Source organism: Sebastes umbrosus, chromosome 14 (genome assembly GCF_015220745.1).
Source record: "Sebastes umbrosus isolate fSebUmb1 chromosome 14, fSebUmb1.pri, whole genome shotgun sequence".
In the NCBI taxonomy this organism is placed as follows: domain Eukaryota; kingdom Metazoa; phylum Chordata; class Actinopteri; order Perciformes; family Sebastidae; genus Sebastes; species Sebastes umbrosus.
The window spans coordinates 4,978,193-5,005,150 of NC_051282.1; the positions used below are offsets into that span (position 1 = coordinate 4,978,193).

At 38.1% G+C, this 26,958-nt stretch overlaps 2 protein-coding genes and 1 long non-coding RNA gene across 6 annotated transcripts; 1 reads left to right on the forward strand and 2 right to left on the reverse strand.

Moving 5' to 3' along the window:
• Window positions 1–26,852, forward strand: rcn3 (reticulocalbin 3, EF-hand calcium binding domain). 4 transcript variants are annotated; one of them, XM_037792881.1, is made up of 8 exons: window positions 1–123; window positions 18,802–19,025; window positions 19,644–19,837; window positions 21,064–21,236; window positions 21,616–21,676; window positions 21,772–21,863; window positions 23,396–23,503; window positions 26,508–26,852. In XM_037792881.1, the coding sequence occupies exons 2-8, from the start codon at window positions 18,808–18,810 to the stop codon at window positions 26,613–26,615; spliced, it is 954 nt and encodes a 317-aa protein (XP_037648809.1). In that variant the 5' UTR covers window positions 1–123; window positions 18,802–18,807; the 3' UTR covers window positions 26,616–26,852. The 4 variants fall into 4 exon arrangements, with proteins under 4 accessions (XP_037648809.1, XP_037648806.1, XP_037648807.1 ...); XM_037792878.1 differs by lacking the exon at window positions 1–123 and adding an exon at window positions 17,537–17,694; XM_037792879.1 differs by lacking the exons at window positions 1–123; window positions 26,508–26,852 and adding exons at window positions 17,550–17,694; window positions 24,103–24,869.
• On the reverse strand, window positions 6,189–10,865 carry LOC119502051 (G2/M phase-specific E3 ubiquitin-protein ligase-like). Its single transcript, XM_037792877.1, has 7 exons — window positions 10,581–10,865; window positions 10,244–10,339; window positions 9,366–9,679; window positions 8,965–9,146; window positions 8,626–8,795; window positions 8,068–8,282; window positions 6,189–6,462 (listed from the first exon to the last, which is right to left on the reverse strand). Exons 3-7 carry the CDS (start codon window positions 9,667–9,669, stop codon window positions 6,230–6,232), a joined length of 1,104 nt encoding a protein of 367 aa, XP_037648805.1. The 5' UTR covers window positions 9,670–9,679; window positions 10,244–10,339; window positions 10,581–10,865; the 3' UTR covers window positions 6,189–6,229.
• Window positions 12,512–14,613, reverse strand: LOC119502054. The gene is made up of 4 exons (XR_005210006.1): window positions 14,539–14,613; window positions 13,149–13,370; window positions 12,742–12,895; window positions 12,512–12,568 (listed from the first exon to the last, which is right to left on the reverse strand). It is a non-coding gene; the product is annotated as an uncharacterized LOC119502054 (long non-coding RNA).
• Window positions 26,853–26,958: the final 106 nt, after the last annotated feature.

Consider the following 26,958-nt stretch of genomic DNA (forward strand, 5'->3'; position numbering starts at 1 on the left):
CCAAAGAGAGCATCACTGGCGTGTGGACCTTCAGCACATGGACGAAGTGGCTGACCTGCCAAAGAGCAGTTGGTCAGTAGATCCCTCAGCAGCAGGTTCACAATGTAGGATCAACAGCATACAGTAAGAGTGCCTAATCCAGTTTAACCAAATGAATGAGCCAATGAATTGAAGTAATGTGATTTTTTACCATACAAACCCTAATGCTTAAAAAAACTTTAAAAAGATTTTCTGAATAGAATCATGTTATTTATTGTTTAAAACAATAATTTAATGACATTTTTAATAAATTAAATTACCTTATAATTAATCATAAGATAAAGGGAGATGCAAATTACAAATGAAGGTGCATCAGTGTTACTATGTTACAAATGATGTTAAACAAATACAAAATTACTTTCATCCTGAAATAGAGAAATTCTGGTCAAAACATTCTCAGTTATACAGCTGTCAAATAATAACAGTGTACATGCGTGCATATATACATATATATATATATATATATATATTATGGCAAGCCGTTCAGGAAATTATTATATATATAATGTGAAATTTGAGAATATGGAATGAAATCCTGAATATATTGAATGAAACTCTGAATATATTGAATGAACTTTGAATATATGGAATGAAATCCTGAATATATTGAATAAACTCTGAGAATATTGAATGAAATCCTGAATATATTGAATGAAACTCTGAGAATATGGAATGAATTCTGAATATATTGAATGAAACTCTGAGAATATGGAATGAATTCTGAATATATGGAATGAAATTCTGAATATATGGAATGAAACTCTGAGAATATTGAATGAAATCCTGAATATATTGAATGAAACTCTGAGAATATGGAATGAATTCTGAATATATTGAATGAAATCTGAATATATGGAATGAATTCTGAATATATGGAATGAAACTCTGAGAATATTGAATGAAATCCTGAATATATTGAATGAAACTCTGAGAATATGGAATGAAATCTGACGTCATCACGGCGCTGCTGCTGTCTTGTGTTTTAGGTCATTATATTAATCATAATGAGCCGTCCTCTGAGCAGGACACATAACAAATACATCCATGGTCTGTATGCACGGCCGGCTGTGAGACGAGTGGTCAGGGACCGTCTATGAAGTGCATTGAATATTTTTCCCATTATAAATACACCAAAATTATGCAAAAGCACATTTTTCCAAATTAAGCGTTGTACTATATCCAGGAAGAGACCAGTGGTGATGTGTGAAGTGATTTTGGTATCACTACACTGTATAATAGTGGAGTTATTGAATATTTTTGTAGCAACTCTTTTCGGCGTTGCACTTCGTAGACGGTCCCTGACCACTCGTCTCACAGCGGGCCCGCATACAGACCATGGACTAAAGGCTCGTAGTGATTAAAATGAGCTTGTAGCTGGTTGTCTACCTCACTACGGTTAGAAAAGAGCCCTCGTTGGTGTTTTAACTACATTTCGTTTATGAGTTATTGATCCGGGAAGTTTAAATCTGTCAATATTTTTCCAACTTTAGTGAACTAGTTCAGTTCCGCATTACTCTTCCATGATGCAAAAGTGAATAAACTCTTCATCTGTAGAACGGTGTTGAATATGTTTACCAGTATTATTTTGGCCTATGCTACACATATTCACCAGGGTGTTCATTATCTCCTCATTATTTAGGATTACTGATACTAGATTTCATGCTGACTCACTCATAGTGACACACACGTCTAAGCAGCACCAAGAGCTGTACGGATAATGACCTAAAACACAAGACGGCAGCAGCGCCGTGATGACGTCAGATGGAATGAACTCTGAATATATGGAATGAAATCCTGAATATATGGAATGAAACTCTGAGAATATGGAATGAATTCTGAATATATGGAATGAAATCTGAATATATGGAATGAATTCTGAATATATGGAATGAAATCCTGAATATATGGAATGAAACTCTGAGAATATGGAATGAATCCTGAATATATTGAATGAATTCTGAGAATATGGAATGAAACTCTGAGAATATGGAATGAAACTCTGAGAATATGGAATGAATCCTGAATATATTGAATGAATTCTGAGAATATGGAATGAAACTCTGAGAATATGGAATGAAACTCTGAATATATGGAATGAATTCTGAATATATGGAATGAAACTCTGAGAATATGGAATGAATCTCTGAGAATATGGAATGAAACTCTGAATATATGGAATGAATTCTGAATATATGGAATGAAACTCTGAGAATATGGAATGAATCTCTGAGAATATGGAATGAATCCTGAATATATTGAATGAATTCTGAGAATATGGAATGAAACTCTGAGAATATGGAATGAAACTCTGAATATATGGAATGAATTCTGAATATATGGAATGAAACTCTGAGAATATGGAATGAATCTCTGAGAATATGGAATGAATCCTGAATATATTGAATGAATTCTGAATATATGGAATGAATCCTGAATATATTGAATGAATTCTGAGAATATGGAATGAAACTCTGAGAATATGGAATGAAACTCTGAATATATGGAATGAATTCTGAATATATGGAATGAAACTCTGAGAATATGGAATGAAACTCTGAGAATATGGAATGAAACTCTGAATATATGGAATGAATTCTGAATATATGGAATGAAACTCTGAGAATATGGAATGAATCTCTGAGAATATGGAATGAATCCTGAATATATTGAATGAATTCTGAATATATGGAATGAAACTCTGAGAATATTGAATGAAACTCTGAGAATATGGAATGAAAGTCATGATATATTGACGGAAATTTGAGAATAATGAATCTTCTTGAGTCTTGAGAAACCATAATCTATAGTCATATCCTGACATCAGTGATACCTTTCTGAATTCCTTGACATTACAAAATGGCATCAGATGAAATATTCCAATACTTTGTTGAACTGGAAAACTTTTTTGCAACAGCTGGTAATATTCCGAACGACACAAACAGTTTGGAATCTTTATCCCGTCACCTTGAGGATCATATTTCCATTATTGAGACATTCGTAGTGCTTATGAGTAATCATGTTCAACAAAACCTTGCTGAAAGAAGATTAAGCATCATTCTTGAAGGAATTTACGAGTCCCTTCGGGAGATGTCGGCTGAAGTAGACCTTCAGGTGGAAGCTGATATGCAAGCGCATGGTATGGGCACACATTCTGCATCTCAGAGAGGAAGGCCAAGGTAAGTGATATAAATGGAAACAAGTGTATGGGGATGGAGGTTGATGCAGGCCAACTTTAATACATGGTACATGTACAATCAAGAAGTTGCAAACAAGATTATTAATTCAATGTATTGTGCAGTGGTGAAAAGTAACTACATTTACTCAAGTACTTTAAAATTTGAGGTACTTGTACCTTACTTGAGTGAGTATTATATTATAATCAATACCACGGCCAAGTTCAAATTGAACTGTTCAAAAAAATGCTGCTAGCACTTTGAAATTCACTGACAGCGTAGGAGCAGTAGTTTACTGTGATTGTTTTTTTCTCCTGTGCCAAACATATGGCCCATCACATTTTATAAAAGGAAAGAATATTTGTCCACTAACTAAAAAGCTATGTTTCCAAGTAACAAGTAAAGGGGAACCTTCATAAAAATGTAGTGTAGTCAAAAGTACAATATTTGTCTTTCAAATGTAGTGGAGTTAAAGTCATAAGCTTCCAAATGTACATCAGTACAGTACTCAAGTAGATGTACTTCATTGCTGTCCACTCCTGAATATAATAGCCTTATAAGCATATTTATTATGAAATCGGCCATTTTGCATAATGAGTACTTTTACTTTTGGTAAAATATATTTTGATACTAATACTTTTGTACTTTTACTTAGGTTACATTTTCAATGCAGGACTTTTACATGTAACAGAGTATTTGTATGCACATTTAACACTTTTTTTTTCTCCTTAAAAGGTACAACATACCAGCTGCTCAGCTGACTCACATGCGGGACTTAGGATTTAGCTGGATGGCCATATCCCAAATGCTGTCTGTAAACATTCGAACACTGTACAACCACAGGACACAACTAGGTTTAGTTGACTATGGGAGTTTCACCAACATTTCAAATGATGATCTTGATCGTCTTCTTACGGAGGTTCTTAGACAAACCCCTGGCTCAGGAGAGACTTACATCACTGGCAGTTTGAGAGGGAGAGGGATCAGAGTTCAGCGATGGCGAGTGCGAGAGCGATTAAGAACAGTAGATCCAGTGGGAAGAGCCTTAAGAGGACGAAGGGCAATTCAACGGAGGGTCTACAATGTCTCTGTCCCAAATCAAGTGTGGTAGGTGTTGTTTTGTAAATTTGATAAACATTTCAGTCATTACTCCCTAGCTGGTCAATGAAGCAAGTAATGAAGATTGATGTAAGAATTTTGAGGACCAAAACTATGATAAATAAATAAATAATATGCCATCATGGTGATGAAATTTTCATGTGATTTAGGTATTACGCTGATACCCTATAATATTTTGAAAACATCAACCTATATTACCTCATTGTTATCAGGTTATTAACCCATTAATGCTGCCATATTATCATTTTTTAATTCAAGTATTGCACTGATATAACCATTTTTTTTTAGCCGGTTAACATATTGTTACCAAAATATTACTTTACTATTAATAAATAGTTTTGCCTCATTGCTATCTTTGTGTTTCCCCCATTATTACCCTTTGTTTTTGGTCCCTTATTACCCTGTTACATAAATTTCAGTCTAATAATACCCAGATATACCCATTGTTAATACCAAGCTATTATCTGGTTATTACTTTGTTGATTACATAGTATTACAAATTATTACTTCACTATGTTATTATAGAGTTGTAATGTAAAATGCTACCTTATACACTTTTGTAAGAAGTAGAAAAGGCCTGATAGAAAAAAAGTAGGACAGCAAAGCCAAAGAAGTTATATTTGTATGTACATCCAGTGTGGTTTACAATAATAATAATAATAATAATAATAAATGTATTCTTATTCCAGGCATAAGGATACAAACCACAAGTTAAATCCATGGGGATTTGTGTTCCACGGAGGAGTTGATGGCTATAGTCGCTGCATCACCTACCTGAGATGTTGCACAGACAACAGAGCGTCAACTGCCGTGCAACTTTTCCAGGATGCTGTTCATCGATTTGGACTCCCACATCATGTCAGGGGTGATGCTGGTAGTGAGAATATGGATGTTGCACGCTTTATGATTGAAAATCGAGGGGCAAACAGAGGAAGTTTTATGGTTGGACGTAGTGTCCATAATCAAAGAATTGAAAGATTGTGGAGAGAGGTAAACAGGGTGGTGTCAGCATACTTCAAAGACCTTTTCCTCTTTATGGAAAACGTTGACATTTTAGATAGCACTGACCCACTTCACATTAGGGCTCTTCACCATGTTTACCTTCCAAGAATAAACAGATCTGTGGATGAGTTTGTAAGCCAGTGGAACCACCACAGCTTAAGGACAATGGACAGTAGGTCCCCACTACAACTGTGGACAGTTGGAATGCTCCAACTTCCTCAGCATCAAAGACCAGTCAATCATTTTCATGTGCAACGCCCTTATGATTACCAACAGTGGGACGTTGAGTTAAGGCCAATTGATCCCTTGATTGACGATGGAAATCATGGGATAGAACTTTTTTTCGCAGCATATAACCTGCTTCAAAGAAATACTTAGTCTGCTAAGTAATTTGTTTTTTGCTGTTCATCATGTGGCACTGATAGACACTAAAAGGACAAAAAGCCAGAACATGCAAAGCAGGAACATAGAACCCTTTATTTTTAGAAGGCTTTACCAAAACCTTTAGATCAAGGGTGCCCAAACTTTTCCCTTGGAGGGCCAAAACTGGAACTCAATGTTTTCACACTGTGTTTTACATAGTATGTTATGTATAATATGTTTTACATTTTTAGAATAGGCAAAAATAACATGTATACTGCATTCAAGAAACTGCATGTCTGTAAAGGGGAGACTCGTGGGTACCCATAGAACCCATTTTCAGCCACATATCTTGAGGTCAGAGGTCAAGGAGACACCTTGACAAATGGCCATGCCAGTTTTTCCTCGCCAAAATTGAACCCAACTTTAGCGTGTTAGCCTCATGGAAGAACAAAAGTAAATAACACTATCAATAACAAAATAATAATATCAATAACAAAAAACAACTCAACATAACCCTAGCTCTACATTGCGTCTTACGCTCTTCCAAATCCTGGGGCATTGCGTATTCCGAAATCCATATTAGATTTGAATGCAGTGTATGTGGTATGAACTGGTATGCGAAGAATTATCTCGCAAGTATTGGCCAATGGAAATCGGGAGTTGGTGATGAACTCCAGGCTTGGCCTTGGAGAGAAACCCAGAGCTGGAATGCTGTCACATCCAGTGAAGAAAATAAGAATATCCTCCAGAGAGACATCGTTTTCGACTGTTAAAATATAAAAAAAAGAGAGTTACACAATTAAGTGACATGCAGAAGTGATGTAAGAAGGGTGAGTAATTAAATTCCCATAAACCAGCATTAAGCATTATTTTTATTTACATGCAGTTTGGGGCAATTCATAGTCAAGTCAGCACACTGACACACTGACAGCTGTTGTTGCCTGTTGGGCTGCAGTTTGCCATGTTATGATTGGAGCATATTGTTTTATGCTGAATGCAGTACCTGTGAGGGTTTCTGGATCAATATCTGTCATTGTTTTGTGTTGTTAATTGATTTCCAATAATAAATATATACATACATTTGCATAAAGCAGCATATTTGCCCACTCCCATGTTGATAAGAGTATTAAATACTTGACAAATCTCCCTTTAAGGTACATTTTGAACAGATAAAAAATGTGTGAATAATTTGCGATTAATAACGATTAAATATTTGTATCAATTGACAAACCTAATTTAATTGTAATTTTAATGTATTTATGGTACATATAAACCACTGGTTCCCAACCTGGGGGTCCCGACCCCCATTAAGGGTCGCCAAAGCTTCACAGGGGGGCTGCATCTATCTGCATTTAATTCATTTCTGTGAAAAGAATCATCAAAAATCTTTTTTATAATTATTATTTTCAAGGTTTGGATTATTATTTAAGATATAATGTATTTAATATGATCCCATCATCAAAAATCACTAATTTACACAAACATTCTGTAGTTATTGTGTTCACTATTTGAGTTAATTGACCGGTTTATCAGTTGTTATTGTTATGCATTAAATATAATATTAAATATTCATAAAATATGTCACTTAGTCACTTTACTCAATGATAGAAATGAGGTCCCTTAAAGGTGCTCCGCAATTCGGAGCATTTCTATCTCCTCAGCACGGCTCTCAACATGGCGACGGCTGAGCCGGCACCTCGCAGCTAACGGTGCTAGCAGTGAAAACAACAGCGACAGTGCTGACAGAACTAACAGTGTTAACTTGGGGGGTAACTGGAGGGTGGGTGCTACGCTCCCACAATGACGCCGTAGGTCGGGACGATGTCATCAGCTGTAACCGCCGTATGAGAGCAGTGCTGAGCGGCGGCCATGAGCTAGCCAGTGAGGCACGCTCACATGCACTAAAAGCACAGAGAAGCTCTGAATCCAACACACACAGAGGGAGAGAGACTTCAATCTCTGCAAAATTTCAACGTGCCCGAAGGAAAACAACCAATCAGAGCCGAGAAATCTCTACAGCAGCTGTCAATCACTGCTTGCAAAACTCAAACAGTCAAACTAGGCAGCGCTGATCAAATATGAATCAATGTTCTGTTACTGCAATGCCTATTTCTCTCCTTAAATGTTTTCAGAAACATCTTGTAGTGTGCCGTTTAGCTGTAAAATGAGAAAGTTTGCTCTGGCTGGTGGGCGGTGCTTGGTATTGGCACGAGTGTTTTCAACATGGCGGCCGTGTCACAGACTTTCTCATTTTATGGCTTAACGGTACACTACAAGATGTTTCTGAAGACATTTGAGGCATCTGCCCCTCCAGGCCTTGAACCCTAAATAATGTCTTATATTGAAACATTGTGCCAAATGCCAAACTTACATTCAGCATCCTGAAGATAGTCCTGCCAGAAAGCCAGGTTCCGGCACTCTTCTTGGAATGCATTACTCCCTCTTTCGGAGTGAATGATCTGGAAGAGATTCTCCATATCAGCCGCTGTCAAACCCTTTTCAGCCTTCACGAAAAGGCACTTCAACTGTAGAGGGTATCTCTGAAGAGCATCTAGGACACCTAGAGACGTTAAGCCATCTCTGAACCTAGTAAAAAGGAAACAAATTGTAATATGTAGGTCAAGTGAATTGGAAACTGTGGTGTTTTTTCCTTGTTTAATATAGTGAGGACCCACAATGAATTCCAGACAAAATAAATTATACTTTCACTTACACTGGTGCACTAAAAAATGGAACTCTACATCCATCATAAAATTTGATCGTATACTGTGGTAACATAGTTTGTGTGGTAGCAACTCAAAACTAAGCTTTTTTCTTGTATCCGTTTTCCTCTTTCATCTCTTGTATATCCACCATGTTACCAACACAAAACTAGCATTTGTTTGTATGCAAAGGTAAAATTATGGTATGTGCTCGGACATAAACATACCTTTCAAAAGCTGCTCGGGTCCGCTGGAGGACATACCAGTGAGCCAAGTCCAAAGCAGTCTCTTGTTTGTTTCCCAGTGTTATGTGAACATTGTGACCCGCCAGACTGATCAAGCTGGCTGCCTGTGCAACTGCATCTTGCAGTTGTGATTCAGTCTCAGCCTGTAAGATCTAAACATATCAAAATAACATTAGGATATGAAGATAGTAAATCTTTACTGACTATTATTTAGAATTAAGATATACAATTGTTAGCTTTACTGTTTAACTTGTGTGTTAATGGGTGCATGCAAAATGAAAAGCTTCTAAATACGATAGAATCAAAGGAAAATATGCTCACCGATTGCACCTGTGATCTTGTTTCTTCATCAGTAATATGTTCAGTTGTGACCTTCACATTGTCTGGACCCTTTTGGAGACACTCATACAAGAGTTCAGACAGGAAACATGGACTCTGTCCCCCATGGGCAATTGACATTGCCATGATCTGGCCAGTATAGAAGTATCCATTGTCTTTCATCGCTGTTATCAAATGAAATTAAACACACATCACATCACATGTCAAATGGTTACATCAAAAAGAATGTTTATGTCACAATGCCATCAATCTGTGTGAGAATAGAGAACTCAGGTTAATTTTTTATGCAAAATTCCCTTTCCAAAAAAGTATTGTAGATACAAAATGTATTGATCCAAATAGTGGCTTCTTACAGCAATATTAATTAATCCAACCATAAGTACCTTTGGAGTTGCATGTGAGAACTTTAGCATTAGGTGGACCCTCAAAGATGCCAATTTTGTCCTTGATTTCATGTAGACAGAGTCGAAAAAACTCCCGAGTGGGTCCTCCATTGTCCACAGCCCCCTCAGATATTCCATAGTCATCAGTAAACTTGACATCTACCTTCTTCTCAGGTGAAAAATTGGATCTGGCCATGGCTCTGCATGCTCCATCCCACACATTTCTTCTTATGATATTGAAGCGTACAGTGCTGTCAGTATTTACTCTAGAGCCAATCCGTTCCATTATTCTCTCCGAAGTCATCTTTAAATCACTGGAACAATAATAAACAATAAAACAAATACAACGTAATTACTGCCAATGGTAATAACTCGCCAACTGAACTAAAATTTAACATCCACTAGATTGTAATTCATTCAATCTTCATTCATTTATTGAAATCTATTTTAGAAAGAAGCAGAGTTTTACTTGTTTCTAGCTTTTCCAGAATTATTTAACCTACTGATATATCGCACATACGTGCAAACTGCAAAGAGTAACAGAATCATTTTCAACACTGACAATTGCCTCCATCCAAAAACACATTGACAAACCACAAAATCCCACACACACATCAAATGTAATGTATGTTATAGCATGGGTAATCTTCACAAAATTTCACACTATGATTTAAAAAAAATATTGACAAAATGACCACAGAAATGATTTGATATCCGATAAAGAAAAAAATCTATATTGTGAATACATAAATATATATATTTCTGACCCATTTAGGTTGCAGCTTGCTTACGCATCTTGCTACCAATCTAAATAATAGTTTTTGCTATCGTGCATTACAATTTAAGTAATTACATTTTATATAATATCTTCTACTGACCTCTCGCTTGCGCTGGCATCTAAAGACCTTGAAATGGCTTCCTGGAGATCAGGGTCATCAGAGAGGTATTCTTCTTCAAACAGGTCAAGGTATGTACTACAAAAAAAAAATAGCAATATTTTATAATGGACAATGTAAAGGTACAAATATATGATATTGACACAGACGTGTGGACAGTGCATTATTAAGTGTGTAAAAATGGGGGCACAATCATCTAGTATCAAGTAAATCTAATCTAATACAAAACTGTACTAAAATAAGGTAAATAAGGCTCACTGTTATAAAGCCCAGGTCATGAAAAGAGAGAAAAATGTCAAAAAGAAAAAAAAAGATGTACCTGTAGGATGTGCTGGATGAACTATTCCCAAATGGGTTGTGTGGGTCCCTGGGTTGTGTGGGATCATGGGACACACCAGAGGTGTTATTAGCAGAGAACAAATGTGTGTCACCACTGGCATTGACAGTGGGACCAATCGACAAGCCATGGGTGTTGCCACTTGAGATGGCAGAAGTTCCACTGGACAAGGTGAGAGTCTCATCAATAGTGATGACAGGAGCACTAGTGGACACGGTGAAGGTGTCAGCTGAGATGGAAGGTGCATCAGTGCAAATGTCTTGGGTGGCAACATACAAGATAACTTGATCATCACTGGAGATGGAAGGGGTACTACTGAAGAGGAACTGGGCCTCAACAGTGGAGTTGGCTGAAATGTGAGGCACATAATAATAGGTTAACATTTAACTTTTTCAGTAACATTTATCTTATATGAGAGTGAGCATCAGAACACATCTTAAGCTTGTACAATGCATGTATTAAGTGATAGATTAAAATAAGTATAACCTCTATTTTTCTGAACAAAATATTACTTAAAATAAATTTTAATCTGGTTTAAAAAAGACTTTACATAACTAAATAGTGTAAACAAAAAAAAACAAATACAGAACATGTCACGATCTGCCTCTCTGTTCCTCCCTCCGGCCACATTCCCACCTCATATCACTGCCATTCTCTTCCTGTCCATCAGATGCCCTCGGACTTTCCCTCCTTTCCCCATCACCTGTTCTCACTTCCCTCATCAACCCTGCAGTTACCTGACCTTCCCTGCCCACCTGTTTCCACTTTTCTCATCAGTCCTGCGATTACTTAACCGGCCCTTTCAGACTCATTCCTTGTCAGTTTGCCAAAGTTACAATGTTGGTTTCTTGGCTTGTGTTTTTGATTTGGAGCTTCTGTTACCTGGGTACCATTTGAAGCAGGTTTAACAAACTGTGTGTAAACCTGAACTCTGAGTTGACTAATCCTGAGGTGGGAAACTTTTGGTGCCAGGGCCCTGTTACAGAAAGCTGGTTTAGTGAAAACTCTGAGTTAGTTAACCCAGAGATGAGGGAAACTGTGGGTATTAAGTTCCGGAAAGAAAGATAACTTAAACTGTGGGTCAGTTACCGTGGTAACATTTACATTCTTTTTGCAAGTGGAAGTTCTTCTTTTATATAAATAAATAAGTCAGTTGATGTCAGCTGTCACTGATGGAATAATTCCTATAATATTGTAGATCATATCAATATTGTATGTTAACATTTCTAAGTGAGCAGGATGGTGGTGCAGCTGCAGAATGGAGTTTGAAAGTTAAATAGGCTACGTATAGTCTTAACGGGTTTTAACAGCATTTCACTGACTGTGTTTAAATTGACTACATTTGTTGAAGTAGCTGAAATAAAGTCACTGAATGCTGTTGAGCCAAGATCCAAAGATGTCTACAATTTTAAAATCTACTCTATTCAACCCTTAAATCCCCAAACACATTAAATAATCTGGATTCAGATTATGAGTTTACAATCATGTCTCTGTCTTTGATATATTTTTTAAATCTTCAAATATATTTTCCATCTTTAGTTGCTGGCTCCTGTGTTTTGTCCCTCTCAGATTAAAGCTGAACAAATATATGCTACAGCCCAATACACAATCGGATTCCACCACTTTATCATCCATTAAAGCTACAGTCCGTCACTTTGAGCAAATACTGCCGGCCCGGCTATGTCAACAAAGCAAAGAGAATCTCTGATTCCAACACACACAGAGGGAGAGAGACTTCATTCTGCTCAGGTAGACATTACTCCTCTATATCTAAAAAATCCTCCTGCTGCCTCCTCTATCTGCATTTGGGTCCAATCCCAATTACCCTGCACAACCAGTCGTGACTGAGCCAACATCATTTAAATTTCTTTGCATGAATGTAGATAAAAATATTTACCACATTTCTCAGTGTCCGATATTTCTGAGACATCACGGCTGTTTGTATGGCTACCGTCCTCATCAGAACATGACTGTCAATTGAAGCAGATAAACACAACAAACTTAATGGATCTAATACACTATGACAACATAACAATGTAACAATCTTTTTAATTATGTCAGAGGATACTACAAATAACAGTGTTTAAAGACATCCAGTGTAAACAGTCTCGCCATTGTCATGTAACTGAAAAGCACTACTTACGGATTCTTTTTCCTCACTTAAAATGACCTTGTCAGGCCTGACATAAATGGACTTCTGATGAAACAGTTTTTTGACAAGGGCTCCACTCAAAGTCTGATTGGAGGTAAGGGATGGCTCAAGTAGTTTGTTGTGGCATGGCATCAAGATCTGTAACCTGAGGAAATGACAAGCACACTGTATATGAAACATTTGTTAAAGCTAAAATACTACACTAAAGTACATGGAAAGCTTTTAGTTCCAATACATAATTTATGTGCACACAGAAATTTATATTGTCAGTTTTTCAGTTAGTCTGTTCAACTAACTTGAACACACTTCGAATTAACCTTATAACAGTGGGCTATATCATGTTATTATTGCAAAAATACAAATACCATAAAACATACATATCATGATCAAAAGCTTACCTGCATCCCTCCACAATTGGCTGGAAGGCCGCCATAATTGCCTGCATTACTTTGTCGGAGTCCCAGTCACAGCCAAATTCCAAGGCAGATTTTATATGTCCATTTTCAAAAAGCCAAGCTTTCCTGGCACGCCTTGGCACATCTGTATATGTATGGTCTGGCAGGAGAATTACCTCTCTGGTGAAGGGATGAGCCACAGAACTGCTTAACTGTCCGTGGAACCTTAGAAATATTAAAGAAAATCAAACCATTGTAACGGACTGGGTGAAGTGGGGTCAACTGTTAAGTTAAAAGTTCTGTTTCTGTAGTTAGTCAGGTTTACATGATGTCAGCGAACGCAGCATTGACAGTGATTTGTGGAGATAGCCACCTGTGATTGGCCGAGGCATTAGGAGGGAGGGTTGTTGTTGGTCCTGTTAGTTTGTAGGTTGTGTGAGAGACGAGAAGCGGGAGATGAGAAGTGAGTTGCTAATGCAGATAGCACGCTGTAAAAGAGTTAGCTTTGTTGTTTTGGCGTTGGTTACGGCCCACAGTAAACTGTGTTCAAGCTGAGGAATAAAGTACCAGCGAAACCAGTTCCTGTCTCGTAGCTTCATTGACCAGGGTCGCTACACTATATTCAATTACATTACACACTGTAAACACATGTACATTATCCACTAATTGTATTGTTATTATCATTCATATCATCAAATTATACATTTATATAGGCTACATTAAACGTGTAGGCTGATATATATTCACTTATCTTTTCCTGTTCACAAACATAGCAGTGAATTTATTTTAAACAGCAGTTTAGTTATCTTGTGGCTGAAATGTGTCAAACCATGGTAAGTTACACAATTCAATTATGTAACTTCATACTTTACTGCAATGTTATTAAAAATACAGTGTGAATACAGCGGTGATTTGCACCAATGCAAATTATTTTGAAATTTAGGCTATAGGCTATCATACCAGTGTTACTACATAGCGTAGGACAATTATTTAAAAACGTTACTAATATTACTGCAAAAAAAGAAGGCAACAGCTGAATGCAGCGCAAATGACTGTTGAGAAATGTTAGCTAGATGGAGTATATGGGACTAGACGGCCGTTATAAGCCACCAGACTATGTTGACCTTACAGAGGAGTTGCTGGTCTACCGCTGCCTCGATCGGTTAGCTTGTTTTGTGTTATTGTGTGACTTTGGTGTTTTAAATGGTTAGTTTGGATCAGAACTAACCATTTACCACAACACAAAAGTCACACAATATTCTTTAAAAGACCGAAGTAACCTGGCAACGGTAAAATTAATATTTTTGTCAGTAGTCTGGCTCTTTAAAGAGAGCGATATTCCTGGTTAAACCATCTTTAACGTCATTTCAAATGCATCCAATTCTAGTGTTACCTCTTGTTCCTTGGGCCCCTTCGAGTGAACGGGCGAAGGTTGTAGATAGGGGCTGCTGCGGGGGGGCATCTGTGAAGTTGAAGGTGTGTTCCTCTCTGTATTAACGCTGAGAAGGGGCGCTGTTGGACCACTTTGGTTAAAGTTAGCCTGATGAACGGGAACTGCCTGGCCTGTGAGGCTCATCCCTGCATTCGGTCTTCCACGATGAAAAAGTGAATACATCTCTTCATCCGTAGAACGGTATTGAATACGGTTACTAGTGCTATTTTGGCCCGTGGTACACGCATTGGCCAGGGTGTTAATTATTTCCTCATTATTGAGGATTGCTGACACTAGATTTCGTGCTGTCTCACTCAGTTACACACGTCTTGCAGCAACAACATATGTACGGATAATGACTTAAAACACAAGATGGCAGCATGACCTTGATGACGTCAGAATTCATTCCATATATTCAGGATTCATTCCATATTCTCAGAGTTTCATTCCATATTCTCAGAGTTTCATTCCATATTCTCAGAGTTTCATTCCATATTCTCAGAGTTTCATTCCATATTCTCAGAGTTTCATTCCATATTCTCAGAGTTTCATTCCATATTCTCAGAGTTGCATTCAATATATTCAGAATTCATTCCATATTCTCAGAGTTGCATTCAATATATTCAGATTTCATTCCATATATTCAGGATTTCATTCCATATTCTCAGAGTTTCATTCCATATATTCAGAATTCATTCCATATATTCAGATTTCATTCCATATATTCAGGATTCATTCCATATTCTCAGAGTTTCATTCCATATTCTCAGAGTTTCATTCCATATTCTCAGAGTTTCATTCCATATTCTCAGAATTCATTCAATATATTCAGGATTCATTCCATATTCTCAGAGTTTCATTCCATATTCTCAGAGTTTCATTCCATATTCTCAGAATTCATTCAATATATTCAGGATTCATTCCATATTCTCAGAGTTTCATTCCATATATTCAGGATTTCATTCCATATATTCAGAATTCATTCCATATATTCAGATTTCATTCCATATATTCAGGATTCATTCCATATATTCAGATTTCATTCCATATATTCAGGATTCATTCCATATATTCAGATTTCATTCCATATATTCAGGATTCATTCCATATATTCAGATTTCATTCCATATATTCAGGATTCATTCCATATATTCAGATTTCATTCCATATATTCAGGATTCATTCCATATTCTCAGAGTTTCATTCCATATATTCAGGATTTCATTCCATATATTCAGAGTTCATTCCATCTGACGTCATCACGGCGCTGCTGCCGTCTTGTGTTTTAGGTCATTATCCGTACAGCTCTTGGTGCTGCTAGACGTGTGTGTCACTATGAGTGAGTCAGCATGAAATCTAGTATCAGTAATCCTAAATAATGAGGAGATAATGAACACCCTGGTGAATATGTGTAGCATAGGCCAAAATAATACTGGTAAACATATTCAACACCGTTCTACAGATGAAGAGTTTATTCACTTTTGCATCATGGAAGAGTAATGCGGAACTGAACTAGTTCACTAAAGTTGGAAAAATATTGACAGATTTAAACTTCCCGGATCAATAACTCATAAACGAAATGTAGTTAAAACACCAACGAGGGCTCTTTTCTAACCGTAGTGAGGTAGACAACCAGCTACAAGCTCATTTTAATCACTACGAGCCTTTAGTCCATGGTCTGTATGCGGGCCCGCTGTGAGACGAGTGGTCAGGGACCGTCTACGAAGTGCAACGCCGAAAAGAGTTGCTACAAAAATATTCAATAACTCCACTATTATACAGTGTAGTGATACCAAAATCACTTCACACATCACCACTGGTCTCTTCCTGGATATAGTACAACGCTTAATTTGGAAAAATGTGCTTTTGCATAATTTTGGTGTATTTATAATGGGAAAAATATTCAATGCACTTCATAGACGGTCCCTGACCACTCGTCTCACAGCCGGCCGTGCATACAGACCATGGATGTATTTGTTATGTGTCCTGCTCAGAGGACGGCTCATTATGATTAATATAATGACCTAAAACACAAGACAGCAGCAGCGCCGTGATGACGTCAGATTTCATTCCATATATTCAGAATTCATTCCATATATTCAGATTTCATTCAATATATTCAGAATTCATTCCATATTCTCAGAGTTTCATTCAATATATTCAGGATTTCATTCAATATTCTCAGAGTTTCATTCCATATATTCAGAGTTCATTCAATATATTCAGGATTTCATTCCATATATTCAAAGTTCATTCAATATATTCAGGATTTCATTCCATATTCTCAGAGTTTCATTCCATATATTCAGAGTTCATTCAATATATTCAGGATTTCATTCCATATTCTCAAATTTCACATTATATATATAATAATTTCCTGAACGGCTTGCCATAATATATATATATATATATACTGTATGTACATATACATGTGTATATATGTGTGTATATATAAATATATATGCACGCATGTACACTATGTACACTATATATATATATATATATATATATATATATATATATATATATATATATATATATTAAAGATTAGAGCTAAAGACATAGCTATGTTATACATAATTCTTATTTATATTTTGTTATGATTTCTCTCTCTCTCTCTCTCTCTCTCTATATATATATATATATATATATACATACATATATATATATATATATATATTCAGCATCCATATATATATATATATATATATATATATATATATATATATATATTCCGCCATTGCAACTCCTAATCCGTATAAATCGAGAATATGTAGCTTCAGGCGCGTCTTTCTGATTCCTCCCCTCGGCTGCATTCGGCTATAATCGGCTCCCCTCGTCTACTGTCGAGACCGAGACAAGCCACAGCGGTCCGCTTTTGCGTGACAACGTGGCGGTTAACAGCCAATAAGAAATCATCCAACAGTATTTCACTATGATTTCACTACTGTTTCTTACTTCCTATTGGTTAGAAACCTCCTCAGGGTGCTAGTGATTGGCTGCATGAGCTACAAGTCCCGCCTCCTCGACATATTTAAAGGTACAGGAGTGCCAACGCGGACTATCTGCTGTTCAAGCTGCTGAAGGGAGGTGTCGCGAGAAGCTGCCAACAAACTGGTGAGTTATTCTTGCCTCAAAAACGTTATTAGAAGACTAACAGTATTAGTCTGTGTAATTTCAAGCTTTTAGCATAGCATATTTAGCACATTAGCATATAGCTATATAGCCTCAGTTGATGAACTTCCAGCAACATGAAGTAAAAACAGTTTAATGATGGGTTCATGTGTTCTGCAGGGTTAACTATAAAATGAGACACTACATGCTCATTCTTATCAATTTACAAGTCATTTTATGAATTGTTATCAATTTGAATGTTAATGAGAGAAAAAGTTTGTGGGTTTTAGCTCAGTTTTTAGCTCTATGATGAAACATCCCTATAAGTTACAGTGATTTGGTGACTTGATTCTGGATACAAGATGTTCTGTCTGTCGACCACAGAGTCACAGCCACTGGGATGATTGATGTCTGACTCTCTCACTGTAAATCCAGGGATGTGTTCTTGTTCCTGTATTATTCTAAATCTAGGATTAAAGAGCACTTTTTTTGTTTTAATATGCTGATGACATGGTCCTATTTGGACATCTGACAAAAGGCCTATATATATGGATTGGTGCAAAATAAGCACATTTGAGATTAATATGGGTAATACTAAAGAAATTATCATATTTCTGCCAGCCAGGATTTCATAACAGGGCTTGTTGCACTTGAAGTTGTTGCAATATGTTGGCACAGTTCTGGCTGCTGTCTGTGTCAATGAAAATACCTTTCAACCTTTTTAAGAGAAATGCACAAACCATTTCATTTCCTCAGCAGCTTCAGAGTGAGTCAGCCAGTCACCTGAACTGCAGGCTCAGGAATAAGCTGGTTTGAATATTTGGCCTGGCCAGCAGAAGAATTGGTGAACCCCAGATGAATGTGAGAGACCTGTATACTATCAGGAGACAGATGTGGGCCTTTTACTCCCTCAGTTTGAGACTCTGACCTTTGGGAGGCGCTGTAGTCTTCAGCATTTCACTCAGCGTTGTAAATGGAAAACAGAGCTGTGAATCCACAATATTTTATTTTATGTCATCATCGTTTTTTTGTTTTTATTTTGTTGTATGTTTTTTTGTTTCTTCACACACACACTCATCAGAATTTTTGTCTCCACCCCACCCCCACCAGTCAATCATGATGCTGCTGAAGTCACTAGCATCCCTCTGCGTCCTGGCTGCTGCTGCCTTTGCCGTCCCCGCTAAGGAGAAGCGCGTCCATCACCAAGCCGATCTGAGTGACCATGCCCACGACGATGGTGACGGCTTCAAGTACGACCACGAGGCCTTCCTGGGCAAGGAGGAGGCCAAGACCTTTGACCAGCTGACCCCCGAGGAGAGCAAAGACAAATTGGCGTAGGTTTAACTAACCTCCGGCATAATCTTTCTAAACTGTCCGCCGCTGCCACAAACTGTCTCAGCAACAGTCGTAACATTCAAGGTTCATTTATTGTCAAAGGGAATCTCAGTAGCAGCCATGACTAGAGCTTTTTGAATTCTCTAAATGCTGAGGAAAGGTGCTTCAATGCTTCCTTCATTATGTCCTTTAGCATAGGATACACTGGAGCATCCTTTACCAAAGGAAAAGAGAGAATAACATCCCACAATTCCACAATACCATTTGGTATCATAATAACAAACGATATGCTTCTCTTGCATATTATTTCATACGGTCATATACTAATTGAGTTTCATGTTTTTTCACTTTTACAAAAAGTGTGAATCAGTGCAACCACAAGAGGTCATATATGAGCACCAAAAATATTAGGCTGATGAGTCCAGCAGTAGGAGGAATGTAAACCGCAGCTATAAAAAAAATGGTGCTTCTATCACAGGTTTGTATTTAGGTGTTTTTATTTGTGGTGTGTGTGTGTGTGTGTAGATCAGAAGTTGGGTTTCTATTTCCAAAAGCATGAGGGAGCAGATGATTGCTGTCTCCCTTATCCATAACCCTGAACCCATCTCTCCCAACAGGAAGATTGTGGACCGCATCGATACCGACAAGGACGGCTACATCAACCATGTAGAGCTGCACTATTGGATCAAACACAGGCAGAGGAGGTACATCGAGGAGAACGTGAACAAACACTGGAAGGACTACGACCAGAACCGAGACGGAAAGATAGGCTGGGAAGAGTACAAAAACACCACCTACGGCTACTATATGGGTAATTCTCTCTGTGTGAAAGATGTACCTCCTTGCTAACTCGTCTAACTCTTTCTTCTCCTTTTTTCCTTCTTTATTTCTTCCTTTACCACCTCCTTTTCTTTTCTACCTCCTTCTTTGTGATCTGGAAACTGAGAACTGTCTAAGGAAACACAAGCATCTCCTGTTATTAGGCCACATTTTTAAAGCTACGCTCATTATTGAACGGACGACGTGAACCGGCTCTACTCATTTAGTGTTCTTAAATGCAAAATATCCAAAGTAATGAGAAACACCAGCCGTAGCTGACAAATGACAAAAATATACTTTCTACCAATTGCCCTACTACAAGTATAGTGTATCCATCTTTCCCTTTTGTAAATCACTTATTCTGATGAGGAGCCACTGTATCGAGGCCCCGCCCACACACCCGCCCGAACCAATCACGAGCCGAGCACGGCCACAGCGTATTAGCCTGAGAGCCACCTAGCTGCTACGTTAGCACCACTGTAGCTGTTTGGCTGTAAAGACACACAACAACTCACCGTAATATCACTATAACTACATTTATGATCAAACTGACACATGTTCTATTACTGACTGGTGACGGTTATGGAAAGTTACATCTCCTCTCTCGTACAATTCAGAGCCTCCGGCTGTGTGACTACTTCACTCAGAGCAGCTGTCAATCACAGCTACTAATCATGACATCACAACCCCTTTTTTATAGCATCAAATAGCTAACTAAAACCAAACGGATCAGAAAAATAAACACTTGAACAAACATCAGCGTGATAAGAACTACCTAAAATGACAGAAACCATCTTTAGGAGAAATTTATTTGACGTGTAATTTGACTTTTTAGTTTGTCTCATGTTCTATCCGCTAACATGGAGGGGGCGGGCTTTATGACCTTTACTGCAGCCAGCCACCAGGGGACGATAAAGATGCTTTGGCTTCACTTTTAGGGAGCTGTCATGAACTTTTAGGCTCAGCTGGAAAAGAAAGTCAGCAAAACAGTGTCACCTCAGGTTCCATTTATTAGCTCATCTGGAGCTTTGAATTATTGTGCATTATCTTCACAGCAGATGGATTTTCAAGGATGTTTGAATTTCCATTTCTCTGAGCACTTTAATAATGACTTCTACACAGATATAGTCTGTTTTAGGACTATCTGTTTTGACAGAAACACTGTCTACCTGTACATGGAACACCAGAATGCTGAAAATCAAAGCTTTTTCTTTCCAGACGATGAGTTTCATGACGTCGACGACAAGGCCACCTATAGAACCTTGCTCATGCGGGACGAAAGGCGCTTCAAGACAGCTGACCGAGACGGCGACGGTATTGCCACGCGCGAGGAGTTCACTGCCTTCCTTCATCCGGAGGAGTTTGATTACATGAGAGGCGTGGCAGTGCAGGTAGAATCTACTCTCTAACCGCCAGGGACTTTGATGATAAGATGATGAAGTATTTTTTACCATGCTAGCGATGTGTGGCTCCGTGGATGGCAATGCCAGTGGTGAGATATGGTTCACGCTTTATAGGCATAAATACACATTTGCAGCCACTATGTATCTGTTTGCATGGATATTGTTTCCCCTAACTTTATGACCCCCTCGGGAGGCTCCGTACCATGGCCCTACTTTGATACCGTTTATATAACAGGCACATATTATTGCCCCCTCCTCCTCGTACAGAGCTCTTAATGTTCAGAAACATTTTTAAAAAAAAAACTGATTTGATCAATACTTTAAGTAACAGGACCACGATGAGAACTAAATCATTTTTCTCATTTAGGAAACGGTGGAAGACATTGATAAGGACGGCGATGGCAGGATCAATTTAGCGGAATACATCGGTAGGTGACTCCCGTTTTCTCTTAGACCAACCACCCTCTCCACTCCCAACCCGGAGGTCCTAAATGTGTGTGTGTGTACTGCTGCTGCTCCACAGGTGACATGTACTCACCAGAGAATGGGGAGAGCGAGCCGGAGTGGGTCCTGACAGAGAGGAAACAATTCTACGAGTTCAGAGATACCAACAAGGTAAAAGCTACAGTGTAGCTGCAGTCACCAGCTATTGTATATTTTACTCAAGTACAAGCAGCAATATGAAAAATGTAAAAAATACTCAAGATTTGACTTAACAGGGAACTGCGCCCATATTCCTATGGTCTAAGACAGTCCAACAAACATTAGTAAACATGAATAACTCTCCCCCAAATCCAAAAACTAGAGTGCTAAAACTCAAACTTGTGATGTCATAGGGTATAAAGTGTGGAACCGCTCCATAGACGATGGATAGGGAGAGATGTTCTAGACCACACTGAGGGCAGCCAGGGGAATGTTATAGTAGTATAGAGTATATGGGAACATTTTCTGTTTCACTACTGAGAACACTGCTATAGACTAAAGCTCATTTGGGTATAAAAAAGAAAACAAACATTTTGTGGGTTCATAAAATCAGCCTCCCATTCATCGTCTGTGGAGCAGCTCCAGAGTTGTTGAGAGACTTAGGCCTACTTCTCTCTCTTTGAGAGCTCATGTTCACAAATAGGTATTGCACTTCCCTAGGCCGTAGAAATAACATATTGGAATTCATAATTTAGGTTTAAGTTCCCCTTTTAAGTAAAAGTACAAAAACATTATCAGCAACATGTAATGTAAAGTATCAAATGTCAAAGTACTCGTTGGGCATAATGGTTCCCTTCAGAGTGAACACACAAGGAGCATTTTAATGCTGGTGGAGGTGGAGCTCATTTGAAATACTTTATACATGTCGAAGTGTCCTTGGGCAAGACAGGTTGGCACCTTGCGTGGCAGCCTCTGCTATCAGTGTCTGAAAAGTGACAAGTACCTTCTGCTGATGTAATGTCATGTTCCTATGACGCCAATAGGAGCTGGTCTGGTTATTAGCTAATATTAAAGATAATATCAATAAAACTAATATTAATAAATTATCAATATATATGAATAATAACGGGGCACCAAATACCGTTGGTGCAGTAGCTCAAAAAGGCATTATTAATATTAATAATAATTAATATTAATAATAATAATTATTATTATGATATTATGTATGTTGAATAATATGATTTAATTAAACCACCTCAGAGCACCACCCTTCTTATCAAAGGGAAAATGATAGTAGTGTCATAAAGTATACTAAACTATCAATTTGGAACTCTGATTAATCATTACATTAATATATCAATAGCTAGTAAAGGTTGAAGGATTTCGTATAGTTGTTGTCATAGCAGAGGTTGGCAGTATTCCCTCTTGTACAACATCAAACAGACCAGCATGATAATAAAGGTTTAAAACACAAAATGAATCTAATGTGTGCCTCCATGGGACAACAGCAGAATAACTCTTCATGGTGTGTTTAAGTGCTACAACCGGCGAAACTGATGCTCTGTGAACAATGACGCCTTTCACTTTCAGTTGGTTGTTGCTTAGCGTTACCATTCTTCTGCTTTCATGTGTTGACCGGATTTATTTTTTTTAGATGTGTGCGTGCCTCCACTGTGCCTGTTCTTACAGTGAACTCCTCAGTAAAGCAGTTGTGTGTTGTACAGGATGGCTACATGGATGCTGAAGAGGTGGCCAACTGGGTTCTGCCGGGAGAGGTTGACCATGCTGACAATGAAGCCAAGCACTTGATCCATGAGACAGACGCCGACAAGGTACACCTGCCGCCACTTAAACCCTCCGCCATACACAGTACATTGGGCCTTTCTTTGAGACACCATAAACACCGACCCACACTTCCATATTGACCATTTTCCAATATCAGAACAGCTTAGGTTGGAGTGCTAAGATATTTATGAACACAATTATCCAAATGATGCGCAACATCTACATTTTAATTACATTATACTGTGAGGTGACTCACAATTTTGGCAGCATGTGAGTGAATGAAGACAAATTTCCCTATGGGGGGACAATAAAGTATATCGTATCGTAATGTACCGTACGCTACGCATAGCACTGCACGGCAATGTAATTAATGTCATAAATAATAAAAGTAGGACAGGTACAACATGTAGAGAGGTACAGTAGGTCAAAAGATAGTCCATCACCTGTCTGTGCTGTCAAACATATAAGTTAACACGGTGCAAATAATTGGGTAATTGTGGGTTAATTCATGTGAGTTAATTAATAACAAGCTTCTGTCTGTCTGTCTGTGTGTCTTTGTCATCGCCTCCTGTATCCCCACCTTCTCTTTCTTTCAATCATAAACCAATAAACCAACATCGGATGGAATCTGGCGATCAAACGACAGGACCAGAAAATAACCAAGAAGGAGATTCTGGCTAACTGGAACATGTTTGTGGGCAGCCAGGCGACCAATTACGGGGAAGACTTAACGAAGAGACACGACGAACTTTGATGTGCTATCACAAGCTCACTTGGAGAATTTGGTTACTGTGGTTTTTGGGGTGGGGGGGTGAGGGTGGTTCTCAGTAAAGTAAGGTTTCTGACTCTGGGTTACAAGGATATAATCATGTACCTTTTGGTCACACATGCACATACACACATACACACAATCCACTCTGATTCCGCATGCACTCACATACTGTGTATGTGAATACAGATGATACTGTTCTCTCTTTTGCTTTACTTACACATCCACGTGATTGTTTTAAACTGAGATGCATATCCTCATAGATAACATATTCCTTTTTGTCGAGCAAAAAACTGTGTGTCTTCAAAAATTACAAACACACACAAAACTGTGGATAACGTCCAACATGCACTGGCGTCCGGCTGAAACAATGCCTTTTTCTATGAGCCTGAGAGGTTGGAAAGTAGTCTCAACACACAGAGGGAGATGCAATTGTTGTATAATAAAGACCAGCAAACGTTGGGGTTACAGAGTTTTTAATCAGAGACAGACATGGTTATGTTTACCAGTGAACATTTGCCAACATTTGCTGTCAAAAATTGTATGAAATGCACAGTTGGAAGAGAGGTGAGTTGTTGACTGAAGGGCTGTGTTACTGACTTTTTGGGGGTTTTACTATTAAAGTATTTTTTTTTTTCTACAAACGCATTTTTATTTTTATTTTGCACGAACCACTCTTGAAACTTCACTTACATTACTGTATTATATGATTGTAATTCTGATAATAGCGCAGCTCTCTTCATATATAGAAGGTGGTTTGCTGCTTTCTGCCTCCAATAAGACATTACATTTAGTTTGAAGGTGTTGGTGTTAAACTTGCTAAAGCTGACGTAGGGCTATTAAAGTAGCTAAACTTTGAGCAGAATCCCATTGGGATGATAAGATCATTAGTTTTTGTTTTTGCAAATCTCATGTAATGCGTTTATTGCTTTGAACATCAGCTCGATAAGTTTGCGTACATTTTCCATATAATGATATTTATCGATATTGGAAACTACTGCTGCATAAAATTAATGCGCTGAGCAGGTCGTCTGTGTTCCAGCCAACAGCAACTGATTTCTTTACCAAAACACATCAAATTTTCACTTCAGCCTCAAGATCCACCACTGTCTAGTGAAAATAAATCACATTTACCAGAGCAAACAGCTACTGTAGGGTACAAAGATTGTCTTTGGGTATTTTTGATCTGCCATTCATACAATCATTTACAGATTAAACTAGAAAATATATGTACGTGAAAGGACAATGCATGTGTGTGTGCGTGCAAGAATGAATTATGTCTTGTACGGCCCCTCATAATCAGGCTCACAACAGTCTGCCTAAGAGCCTGGGGACATATACTTTAGATGAAATCTTCCAGTATAGACTAGGCCTTTACTTCTGTTAAAAAAATATATTGGTAATACAATTAACAATATATTAGGGCTGTTAATCGATTAAATATTTAATTGCGATTAGTTGCATGATTGTCCATAGTTAAACACGATTAATTGCAAATTAATAGCACATTTTTTATCTGGTCAAAATGTACCGTAGGAAGATTTGTCAAGTATTTAATACTCCCATCAACATGGAAATCAATTAACAACTCAACAAAATGACAAATATTGTCCAGAAACCTTCTCAGGTACTGCATTTTGCATAATAAATATGCTCAAATCATAACATGGCAAACTGCAGCCCAACAGGTAACAACAGCTGTCAGTGTGTCAGTGTGCTGACTTGACTATGACTTGCCCCAAACTGCATGTGATTATCATAAAGTGGGCATGTCTGTAAAGGGGAGACTCGTGGGTACCCATAGAACGCATTTTCATTCACCTATCTGGAGGTCAGAGAGAAGGTCAAGGGGCCCCTTTGAAAATGGCTGTGACAGTTTTTCCTCACCAAAATTCTTTGTAAGTTTGGAGCGCTACTTAACTTTATAGCTAGTTAAAGTTAAATAACACTCCAAACTTACACAAATGTTTGAAATGGTTGGTACCAGTGGAAGTGGTGAAATAATAAATGTGGCTGGACCGCAGCAAAGCGGGGCCAGCCCTGTAAACTCGAGAGTCTCAGTCTCTGACTGAGTGATGAAGTTACTGTATACACCATCATGAACGGTCCTCCATTACATCCTCTGGAGCACATTGACCATACACGGTCCAGCCACAATAATACGCATCCATGTCTTGTTTTTCTATCCTCTAGCCTCTCGGGGCATTTGTCACCCTTCAATGACATGTAGAATAAAACCCATAATTCCATATTTCTATCTTTCCCTGTCCTCTGCTTGTCAGGATGGCCGTCTGACACTTTCTGAGATGCTTGACAAGATGGACTTCATCAAGATCAGCACCATCACCGACTACGGAGGCATGCCGGTGGACGATCACGATGAGCTGTGAAATGTGTACCACCACAGCACAGGAGGTTTTTTTCATGGTGTTTTGCAAATATATCTAGCTTATGATGAACGTGAGGACATCCCCCCTCTTGCAGAGCAGTCAAGTATGAACTGGCCAATAACAGCAGCTCAGATTCAAGAAGAGGACTTCCACGGCACATGTTCAGAAATGCACTGCGACTGGATACTGAATTTTACCTCTGAAACTACACATACAATAAAAAAAACAGCTCTCCATTGCTTTCCATATGTTTCAGGAGATTTAATGAAAATAACTTGAAACTCTCTTGAAGTGATCCTCAACAGCTGACATCACGTCTATTAGCTTTGTCAAAATAATGTGA

Excerpts from the sequence above, each read along its gene's own strand:
- LOC119502051 (XM_037792877.1), bottom strand. The coding sequence starts at position 9,669 with ATGACTTCGGAGAGAATAATGGAACGGATTGGCTCTAGAGTAAATACT. Across the intron at positions 8,283-8,625 it reads ACCCGAGCAGCTTTTGAAAG|GTTCAGAGATGGCTTAACGT; the intron begins GTATGTTTATGT and ends CCTTTTTACTAG. Across the intron at positions 6,463-8,067 it reads CTATCTTCAGGATGCTGAAT|TCGAAAACGATGTCTCTCTG; the intron begins GTAAGTTTGGCA and ends ATATTTTAACAG.
- rcn3 (XM_037792881.1), top strand. The coding sequence starts at position 18,808 with ATGATGCTGCTGAAGTCACTAGCATCCCTCTGCGTCCTGGCTGCTGCT. Across the intron at positions 19,838-21,063 it reads CACCTACGGCTACTATATGG|ACGATGAGTTTCATGACGTC; the intron begins GTAATTCTCTCT and ends TTTTCTTTCCAG. Across the intron at positions 21,864-23,395 it reads AGTTCAGAGATACCAACAAG|GATGGCTACATGGATGCTGA; the intron begins GTAAAAGCTACA and ends TGTGTTGTACAG.